This window comes from Cydia amplana, chromosome 7 (genome assembly GCF_948474715.1).
Source record: "Cydia amplana chromosome 7, ilCydAmpl1.1, whole genome shotgun sequence".
NCBI lineage: Eukaryota > Metazoa > Arthropoda > Insecta > Lepidoptera > Tortricidae > Cydia > Cydia amplana.
In genome coordinates this window covers 16,587,115-16,598,541 of record NC_086075.1, presented here as the reverse complement: position 1 = coordinate 16,598,541, position 11,427 = coordinate 16,587,115, and the positions used below count along the sequence as shown (strand labels likewise).

Here is an 11,427-nt window from a genome sequence, read left to right as displayed (position 1 = left end):
AATCTCCAGAAAAAATGAAGTACTTACAACATTAGGATTTTGATCTCCAAAATAAGCCACTCTGTAGCCGTTTAAGCCATTTTGGTATCGGCTTTGCCACGTAACGCTGACAGTGTATGTTGTGATGTCTTGTATAGCGACTCGTATCACAATGGGTAAGTCACAAAGTTTCTGAGACGGTAAATCTATAAAACTGTGCCCATGTAGTTCCTCGGGGTGTTCGCAAAGCAGGTTAGCGCTGCCGGCTAATATTATCTTATGATGGTCCTGCATCCACCTCCACAAATCTTGAGATTCACAATTACAAGTTAGTGGATTGTCTGAAATAAAAAAGTGCATATTAAACTCAGCTGATACTATTAACTTAACTACATATTGTTTAATTTTAAACAACTGAACTTTCAAAATGCATTGTTTTAATTATTTCGATATCACATGCATATACATGTATGTATATATTCTCAAATATATAACCAACTAACGAGTATTTTTTATCAGTAAGTATATTTTTTTTTTCAATTTCGCTAAAGTCTACAACTGCACGAAGTTAAAAATAGAATAAAATGTATGCTTACCGTTAAACGAAATGCTTTTGACCTGCGTTTCAAGGAACAAAAGCATATTCATTCTTATTACTTCGAAGTAGTTACGGCTCAAATCGATGTGCGTTATTTTATTCAAATATCGGAAGGCATCTGGCGATATTGCTGCTAACCAATTTCCACTTAAATTCAGCTCTGTAAGGCTCTGCAAGCCCCGAAATATGTCCTTATTTATTCGATTAATGTGGTTCGACGACAGATCTAATCTTTGCAAACTATGTAGGTCCGCTGTAAACTCTTCGAGGTCCCGAATGGCGTTTCGAGATAAATTTAATAATCGTACCGAATATAATCCTTGCAGTCTCTCTCTGGGGATGTTGTCTAACTTATTCTGGCTCAGATCTAGTATATTCAAGTTATGCAGTTTAGCAAAAGCACCAGGAGATAGTCGGTCTATTGAATTTTCTACTAAGATTAACCTTTTGAGAGCTGGAAAATTTTCAAAATCTTTGCTCGTGATAATTGTCAAGTTGGTTTTCCTTACGATTAATTCTTCTAAAGCTGGATATTGCCGTGATGGATATGTTTGCAACAACTGCACTAAAGGATTAGAAGACATGTTCAGAGTCGTGAGCGCTGGAAGAACGGCGTCTGATAAACCGTTACTAGGTATGTGCTTAAAAAGATTATGCGATACATCTATTTGTTTTAATCCTAATGAATGTTGAAAAAAATTCGCTGGAAGAACTGAAAGCATATTTTTGCTTAAGTCTACAGTCAACAGATTTTTCAATGCAGGTGAACTGAAACCATTCAAAACTGATATCTTATTTTCGCATATACTAAGTGTTCTTAAATTTTGTAAACCGATAAACTTATAGAAATCAACACTACTAAGCTGATTCTGACAAAGGTCCAAGTGCTCAAGAGACGTGACGTTAAATAGAGCCACGTGAGGAAAATCAGTAAAACTGTTGCCTTTAAGATTTAATTCTTGTAAAATAGTCGTGTACGCAAAGACATCTTTATGCAAATCTTTTAGACTGTTAAAAGCCAAGTTTATTCGTAAAAGATTTTGGTTCTTAATGAAAGTGGCCGGAGGCAATTGGGATATGTTTGATAGTTCCAATGACAGCGCTTGCAACGAGGGTAAATGAGAAAAAGTTTTGTTTTCTAATAGCGAAAAGTTATTTAGGGATAAAATCAGGGACTTAAGGCCAGGTATCTGAACTTGAATGATATCCTCCCAAGTTAATAGATTACTGTTCATTTCCAACTCACTCAAGTTTGGTAAAGTTTTGAGTGAGTCCGCTTCAATTATTGATATTGAGTTTTTACTAAGTCTGAGTTGTTTAATTGGGAGCGAGGAAATGTCGAAATCCAAGACAATTATTTCGTTTTGGGATAAGTCGAGAACTCTTAATTTTGTTAAAAACTTAAAGGTATCTTTTTCCACCTGATTAATATTATTGCATTGCAAATACAGTTCTTCCAACGTTACAATCCTGAAAAATGTTTCATTATTTAACTTAATTAGATTATTGTTACTTAAATCTAAATATTTCAGTTTTTTTAGCTGAAAAAATGTCTTATTTTCTATATGTACAATGCTGTTATTTTTCAAATACAACCTTTGAATATTTAACAAATCAATAAATAAATTAGCAGTTAATATTTTAATGTTATTTTGGCTAAGCCACATTATTTGCACATTTACTTGGCCTCTGAGAGAGCTGTTTTTCAACAGCGACAAGAAGTTAGCGCTTAGTTGTATCGAGACTAAAGACGAATTTCTATTTGGAAATACGTCTCCAATAGTGGTCAGTCGATTGCCTTGCAAATTTATGTGCTGAAGATTTTTCAAAGTGATAAAAGCCTGCGAGTCTATATTTTGTATCAGATTGTTTTGTAAATGTAATTCTAAAAGTCCTGGTAGCGGACTGAATACGTTTCGTTTAATATGTTCTAATTTATTATTTTGTAGCCGGATTTCTCTTAGTGTAACTAAGCTATCGAATAATAATTCGTCTAAATTGTTAATTTTATTATTATCTAAACTTAAAGTGACTAACTTGCTATTGAATTTAAAAATGTTTCGAGGAAGTTTCCTTAAGTAATTTGTTCCCATATGTAATTGCGTTAAATTTTGAAGAGATGCGAAGCAATCGTCGTCTAGTCTCTGTACAGCATTATGTTCTAAATTAAGAACTGTCAAACCTAAAGCGTTGCTAAATGCATCGCTCGGTATCTCAAGAATATTATTTTCCGACAAAAATATTTCTGACAAATGATGAAGGTTTGCAAAAACACCTCTAATATAATGGAGATGGTTATGACTCAAATCAATTGTGCGTATATTTCTATTCCTTTGAAAAGTATTTTTTTCTATTTTTGTAATTTTGTTTCGACTTAAATCGAGCGTTTCTAATTGTTCTAATGAGTAAAATGCTTTTTCATCTATAACTTGAATCTGATTGCTAAAAAATGTTAATGTTCTAATATTAGGCATAGATCGAAACCAGTTGTTTCCTAATTTAGTGAATACATTTGAACTTAAATCTAAATTTAACAAACTTGATATTGTAAAATTATAGTCAATTGGGATTGAACTGATTTTATTCCAAGCTAGTCTTAAATTGTTCAGTTTGTTTAACTTCCCAAAAGTTTGCAAAGGAAAATAGTTCAGAAAATTTTCAGTAATATCCAGCTCAGTCAAATACTCTTCTAAGTTATGAAATGCAATCTCGGAAACATTTACAATTTTATTTCCTTTCAAACTAAGTTTCTTAAGTCTCAGCCCTTTGAATGCGTTTGCTTGTATGTCTTCGATCTCGTTAAGTTGTAAATCTAGTGCTTCGATACTGTGCAAGTCAAAGAAAGACTCCTGTGGTATTCGGTTTAATTTACTGGAAACTATGCTCAGGGATTCCAATGAGTTGCTGAGTGGCATGAAAGCATTAGAACTTATTTTATTTATGCCGGACTGTGAAATTTGTAAATTGATTATTTTTGTTTTTTGTGGGAATAAATCGGCTTTTAGCTCTGTGGTGGAGCGCTCCAGGTCGTAAATGGACAGAGATTGGATAGTTCCTCTGATCTTCAATAATACGTTTTTTACAGCACTGGGAGTAGCACTGGGACACTCCAAAAATAGACCTGAAATAAAACAATATTTTATATTTGTTCACGCTACGGAAAATCAAATTAAATCATCTGAATAATGAATTACTTTATTCACTTTTTGTCGAAAATACTGGTAGAGTGAATTAATTGCGTTTTTTTGAGATAATTAGTTAGAAAACTATCGTTTCTTTTTTGCAAGTAGATTTCTATAAAGTATATTATTTACCAAAGAAAATGAAAACATTCTGACGATAACTTTCAAATTGTTATTAAATTTCATAGTGTCATGAGTTTTGTTAACAATAAGTATACTCACCTTCTTTGAAGCTATAGCACGGACATATCGGGTTCTCTGCTAGAGTAGGGCACATGGGTTGCTCTTCGCCTTGCAGTATCGGAATATGGATGATCATTAGAAATGCGTACAGTCCACATTTTGCACCGGAGAACTGCGTATAAATAGCCATCCTGAATCGACGTCATGTCACTAACATTGTGCATTGGAACTTCCGTGTGCTTCGTCAAGTGTTTTTCAGCTAAATGGACAAAATAAAAGTTATGCATTAGTGTTTTCGAATCTCTTGGTTAGTTGGTTACTATTACTGTAATTTAAATGATATTTAAATTATTGTTTATTTAATTCTAAGTCAAATATTGCCACAAAGACTGGAAAAGTTTTCAAGGTTAAAAAGTTCTGATAACTTTTTAACAAATAAAATCATACATTTTAACTACGTTAAAATCGGCATTACATATTATGTATCTTTATAACTAGTGTCACTGGTCGAGGTATTGTTATTTGTTATGATAACAATTTTGAAAGTTTTTTAGGCTTGTTAGTGCAGTCCTACTTTACTACTTAGTTGTACTTGTTGTACTTTTGTAAGACTGTGTATTTTACTAATTTCCATAGGTTTAAATGAAGTTGATGCAAAGTAAAACAAAATTAACAAGAAAACTTTAAATCTAACTCGAAACATATAATTATAATAAAGCTTTATTCGACTCGAACCAGGCTAATAATTTAGTTAATTATTAAATTAATGAACATCAACTAAATATCCTTTACTGGAACATGGTAAAATATTAATATTGCAAAATCAATAAAAAAAAACATATCCTGCAGCAATGGCGATAATTTAATAAAATATTGCTTAAATTAACGAGTGGCTGGCGGCAACGGGCGCGTAAACAATTTTAAATTCACGCAATAAAGATTAGTAGCGGGCTGTATATCAATGAAACAATTTACATATAGAGCAGCTTTTGGGAGTTTGTGCTTAGGTTGAATAATGGTAAATAAATTTTTCATTATTTATTTGTTTGGTTAGCATTTGTTTCAAAACGGTGGACGGCCACACTTTAGATTATGCCGGGCATTCTCATTTTTTTTTCGTTTGCAGTCAGCCTTCACTTTAAAATGTGTTAAAGTTTTCTTACACAGTATAATTTGACGCAGTTTATTTCGGGTGGAACAGAACGAAGGACTTTAATGCAAACGGGGAATCGTTTCTAACCGTTTGTGAGATACAGTTTGTTAAACATTAGTGCAAAAATATGCATGTTTCAACCATAGCAAGTAGATCCGAGCATGGAATATGAAGTCATGTTAATGACATGTGTCAATTTAAAATTTAAATAACTTTGAAGTGATAGGGTTGTCATTGAGATATAAAATATTTCATTTTAATGATTTTGTTTTAGATTTTTACTTTCAGCTCAGTCTCTAGAAATGTTCCAACCTCTATATATGCATGAATATAAACTAAACGTTTCAGAGCATTCATGTATCAAAATGTACGTTCAAATTGAACTCATGGTCTGTATTCTTTCGATGGTATGTATGTATTTTCAGTAGCTCTGCGATATTTTACGATTGAAACAAGCAACTTTACTAGTACACGGCAAGATAAAATAGAAAACTTATCAATTTACTCTGAGTGTTTATTTTAATAAGGACACGATCCCTTGCGAGTACTTAAAATAACATACAAAAAAAAACATAAAAGCTTAACTTTTCTCAACGCGAAACCCGGAACTTTTCAAAAGGAAAATGTATCTTCGATACTGTAGCCGTCTCGAACTTAGGTTTACACGCTCTCTTGTTATACGAATGATTATAACTTTAAATCTCATTTACAACTAAATTACTTTTCATTACAAATTTAGAAGCCAAGAAAGCGTGGTTATTTATGTAAAGTGCAGAGGGTCTCTAGGACAGTGTCGTATGTATGTATAACTATTACTTATACCGCAGTTTGACATCTGATCCTCGTAGCAGGGCTTCCAGGCTTCAAGAAACCTGATTAGGCCAGGCTCTAAAGTCGTAAACGACGCACCAGGGATCGGATACCGGTATTTTTTGTATGGGCACCCTACTTTTTAAAGTCGTTTTGAAATCACCAATGGCGATGAATTATTATTACAGCTACCAGAAGTTGAAGTTGGTAAAAGCCATTTATCACGCGATTATTTCGAAATCACAATATAATTACGCTAATGCCCGGAGCATAGCCGGCAATACGTCATTGTTAATGTCGTCTAATTAAATTTTATTGGCCGTATATTTCCGAAAATGCAATTTTCATTCATTTTTATCGCCATAAACGATGTATGGCATTGGACAGTGTAGCATGGCTTATTGAGATAGATTTACGCAAAGTTTGTAGAACATTTTCAGAGTTTAAGATGGCGACAAACAAGAAAAAGTTATAGTTCGACACAACTTGAAAGTTACGGACGGTTGACTGCTACGAATCCACTTAAAGATTATGCATTTTAAGATTGTATTCGGATGGTGATTGCAGCAGCGTTTTGCTGTTGCATTGTTTCTGCTGCAGCATGGACGCGGGAGATGTCAACGTTAATTTACTTAAATTGCGTTGCTGTCATTTCTGTTGCGCAATTAGAACGATCAATCTGTTACTTTTTTATCAGCTACTGCAGTCGCTATCTGAATGTAACCTTTATGAACTTGTATTTCGCCTTGAACTGTGAATTCGTAATTCACCAAAAATATGCAATTAAATTCAGAGAAATCAAAAAGTTCGTATTTTAACCACAGGATTATAGAGAGAGTAAGAGCGTGCGACTTTTAATCTTCGAATCCCGGATCGTACCAATGAGTTTTTCGGAACTTATGTACGAAAAATCATTTCATATTTACTAGCCGCTTCTCGGTGAAGGAAAACATCGTGAGGAAACCGGACTTATCCTAATAAGGTCTAGCTTACCCTTTGGGTTGGAAGGTCAGATCTTTCGTAAAAGCTAGTGCCTACGCCAGTTCTCGGGATTAGCTGCCAATTGGATCCCGGGCTCCCATGAGAACACACAAATAAATGCCCTAGGATTTGAACCCGCGGGACTTCCAGCTTCGTAAGTAAAGTCACTAGGTAGGCACTGACTAGGCTAGGAGGCAAGAGGCAGCTTGAATATAAAATCATACGCGATGAAACTTGTAATCATCAAAATGAAGTCATTTTCACTAGAATTATCCATAAAACGTATCGCGTTTTCACTGCTCTTGAGTGTGGTAATCGTGGATGCGGACTGTTTACATTGCCAGTTAGAATTTTCTAAGAGAAAACAAAGTGCAAAAAAAGGACTCGCTCATCGCTTCTCGTTTCTCGCTTATCGTTGGCGGGCAGTGTGACAGCTGCCATAAAGTTATAAAAATTGATGTTCCTGATTTCTTTGGATTATTATGCAGCAATAAGAACGGTATTAACCACTTTTCTTTGACATTAAAGTAACAAATAGGTTTACTCAGAGCACCGAGACATCTATTCCGAGATTGGAAAACTTTGCCAACTTAAGATGAATGATTCGAAATCGTTTGCTTTCTTACTAGCTTCGCTAGTTAGCTTATTTTAAACTCTTTAAAATGCATTTATGAATGTTATACATTTGTTTGCAAATGACATATTTTTCTTCCAACAGATAACATAGCATAATTGGCTTCAATTTGTTTATATCATATCTTTGTATCCTCAATAGGTACGCGTCGTTTGGCCGAGCAGATTTCTTCAATTTGTAAGGTCTGTGCCTTTCATTCAAAACGCTTAGTTTACAACTCAATCTTAATTAGTACGTTCGCCTTTTCATACAAATTTCTACCTTTACCTTTATGCTCTCTTTGCATTACAGATCTGTTGATCTTAATATACGCTTCAGTGTCATTAAAACCAGCGTAAATGTCTCTTCAAGATCCGTAAGTAATAAGTATAGTCAAAGACCAGGCTTGTACTGGTTCTCCAGAGGTAAATTATTGTTCTAGAGTAAAAGTCGTAGCACATTAACGAGAATGGAATACTTTCTTTCTGCGATGCCTAATTTAAGACCATTGAAATAGGGAAGGAGTCATACACATAACTAGGTAAAGGTGAGTGTTAGGATGAATGGAATAAATTATAACAGCAGTTTATACCAGGGCTCGGAAACCATTTCATTTTTCAAACCGGTTTTGTTCATACACGTGAACGAAAAGTTGGTTTCCGTTTGCGGTTGGTTACCTACCGGTTATAGAATTGTTCTATCGAAATATTGAATTGAATTTATATATCAGATTATGCCAAGTTCGTTCGTTCTTGTGGAAAGAAATTAACTGGTTGAATTGAAAATGTCAAAGGAAAATAGAACGAATAAGTACCTATTGGTATCTCTTTCAAACGTCGTGAGTTTAACCGGTATTATATTGTTCCTCGCATACCAACAAAAACGTTCTTTCAACTTACCAGTAATAAGAGAGAACGATATTTTTAGTTCGTGTTCCATCAATTTACCGGTTTTTGAATGTAGGTACGAAATAATAGAACAGGTTTTGAACGATTTTAACAGGTATATATCAATACCGGTTCCTAGCCCTGGTTTAACCATACGCGAATATGTATAGGACATCCTGAAAGCTTAATAAGTGTAGCTTTCGCTGTGTGACTTTGCGTTGTCGTGTTTGATACTTTAGTTAGGGGGCTATTCAGTATCATTATCAGGCGTGTTGTGTCTACCATAATGGCTACTTGAGAGTAAATTTACATCAATACATATGAACCTAATAATATAGCTGACAATAGGCATCTAGTAGTAGACATTAAAGCTATTTTCCATTGTTATATGTGCTAGGTACAGTGGGCCAAGAAAGTGGTCTACCACCCTACGGTTGAGGTTCGTCTGAACGACATGAGATAACAAGGTCGATTTACTTTAAACTCCGTTAGAAAAGTCAACCTTAGCGATCGTTAGATCTCGCAGAAACTTTTGTCAAATCTGGTAGACCACTTTCTCGGCCCACTGTACCTCAATATATAATACCGTCAAGTAAAATAAAAAGCGTTCCTTGATACTACGACTATGTATACTTAAATGCATAGATTTAGGTACTGTCTCATAATTTATCGAACCCTCTACCACTTGTAACGCCTGTTGTTATTAATCATTGTTGAATTCAGATACACGTGTAAGCGGCAGATATTAGCACTTTATCCAAAAAAAAACCCTGCACGCATGATAAAAAAAGGCTTTAAAAAAATTTACATGCTCGACATGGCCCTGACATAAATCGTGTAGCTCGCAGTCATTATAATTCTATATTTTCAGACGGTAAGCTGGCACGCCGCGTCATGTGATATCGGCTATTATGCTATTAACGCCCGTGATCCCCTCTAACTGCTCCATTTATTTAATGTGACGCAGAAAAGGACGTCATGTGGGAAAACCAGGTTAATACTGTGATAAAGAAAGAATATAGTTATAATATACTAGCTGTTGCCCGCGACTTCGTACGCGTGGATTTGTATATTGGTGGTTATAAATTCTACATTAGCTTAGAACATTATGCAGCAAAAGATAGCAGTAGGGACGGTTAATCATTTGTTAATTATTTTACAACGCATAAGATTTGTCTTTCAAAACCTGGCTACGAAGTTTCAAGCCCCTAACTGAATAAAATTGTTCTCGATAATCTCGATATAATCTCTCTCAACCCCCAGAAGATTTTCAAGTCCACTATTTAATAAAACCTACTACCTAACTACCTATTTACGAAGTTTGAAGTTCCTAGCTTTAAATAAAATTTGAACCCTCTACCAACTCTCAACCCCTGTTTAAACTTTTAGGGGATGAATTTTTAAAAATGCTGAAATTACTTTTCTTGTATTGTAATAATATGCCTTTATACAACGATTCAAGTCCCGCACTCCGATAAATATTTGGGTTCCATAAAAATTTTCGACCCCCTTCACCACCTTGGGGGATAAATTATCAAAAACTCTGAAATTAGTTCTCTTTTCTCTTAATAGAATACCTTTTTACGAAGCTTCAAGTTCCTAGCTTTAAATAAAATTATAACCTATACAATTTTTCAACCCCTTTTTAACCCTGTTATGGGATGAATTTTTAAAAACGCTGAAATAAGTTTTCTTGTGTTCTAATACTATGGCTTTATACAAAGATTTAAGTCTCGCACTCTCAACAATATTTGATCTCCATACAAACTTTCAACCCCTTTTTCACCTCCTCGGGGGATGAATTTTTAAAAACGCTGAATAGGTTTGTTTGTTTTTTAATAAAATACCTTTTTACGAAGTTTCAAGTTCCTAGCTTTAAATAAAATTTGAACCCTATACAAACTTTCAACCCCCTTTTGGACCCTTATAGGGTATGAATTTTTAAAAACGCTGAAATTACTTTTCTCGTATTCTAATAATATGTCATTATACAAAGATTCAAGTCCCGTACTTACAAAAAATATTGACCTCCATACAAATTTTCAACCCCTTTTTCACCACCTTAAATGTTGAATTTTGAAAAACGCTAACAATAGTTTTCTTCTCTTTTAATGAAATAACTTTTTACGAAGTTACAAATTCGTAGGTTAAAATAAAATATAAACCCTATACAATCTTTCAACCCCTTTTTAACCCTTTTAAGGGATGAATTTTTGAAAACGCTTTAATTACTTTTCTTGAGAATTAATAATATGGCTTTATACAAAGATTCAAGTCCCGCAATCTAAAAAATATTTGATCTCCGTACAAACTTTCAACCCCTTTTTCACCAACTCGGGGGATGAATTTTTAAAAACACTGAAATTTGTTTTGTTGTTTTTTAATTTAATACCTTTTTGCGAAGTTTCAAGGTCTTAGCTTAAAATAAAATTTGCACCCCAAGACAAAGTTTCATCCCCTTTTTTACCCCCTTAGGGGTTGAATTTCCTAAAACGTCGCAATTCCTTTTTTTTGCAATCGGCTATTATGCCTTTCTAAAAAGTTTCGAAGCATTTGTAATGGATTCAAACTTTCAACCCCTTTTTAACCCTGTTAGGGGATGAATTTTTAAAAACGCTGAAATTACTTTTCCTGACTTATAATAATATACCCATATACAAAGTTTAAAGTCACACACTCACAAAAATATTTGATCTCCATACAAACTTTCAACCCCTTTTTCACCACCTTGGAGGATGAATTTTTGAAAACGCTGAAATTAGTTTTCTTGTATTTTAATTTAATACCTTTTTGCAAAGTTTCAGGGTCCTAACTTAAAATAAAATTTGCACCCCAAGACAAAGTTTCATCCCCTTTTTTACCCCCTTAGGGGTTGAATTTCCTAAAACGTCGCAATTACTTTTTTTTTGTAATCGGCTATTATGCCTTTCAAAGAAGTTTCAAAGCATTTGTAATGGATTCAAACTTTCAACCCCTTTTTAACCCTGTTAGGGGATGAATTTTCAAAAACGCTGAAATTACTTTTCCTGTCTTATAATAAT

General features: G+C 34.0%; 3 protein-coding genes across 4 annotated transcripts in view; 1 reads left to right on the top strand and 2 right to left on the bottom strand.

Annotated features, from left to right (window-relative positions):
- The window catches only part of LOC134649573 (alanine--glyoxylate aminotransferase 2-like), a 393,462-nt gene that overhangs the window by 66,263 nt on the left and 315,772 nt on the right, over positions 1-11,427 (bottom strand). The gene's annotated exons all lie outside the window — the stretch shown is intronic.
- LOC134649606 (ATP-dependent (S)-NAD(P)H-hydrate dehydratase) overlaps positions 1-11,427 on the top strand; it is a 395,537-nt gene that overhangs the window by 287,207 nt on the left and 96,903 nt on the right. The gene's annotated exons all lie outside the window — the stretch shown is intronic.
- LOC134649501 (protein artichoke) overlaps positions 1-11,427 on the bottom strand; it is a 28,255-nt gene that overhangs the window by 2,028 nt on the left and 14,800 nt on the right. For both annotated transcript variants that reach the window (XM_063504258.1, XM_063504257.1), the window contains exons 2-4: positions 3,982-4,201; positions 576-3,698; positions 28-320 (exon numbers count right to left, since the gene is read on the bottom strand). In XM_063504258.1, the coding sequence (XP_063360328.1) occupies positions 28-320; positions 576-3,698; positions 3,982-4,132 (3,567 nt within the window). In that variant the 5' untranslated portion in view covers positions 4,133-4,201. The remainder of the gene's footprint in view (positions 1-27; positions 321-575; positions 3,699-3,981; positions 4,202-11,427) is intronic.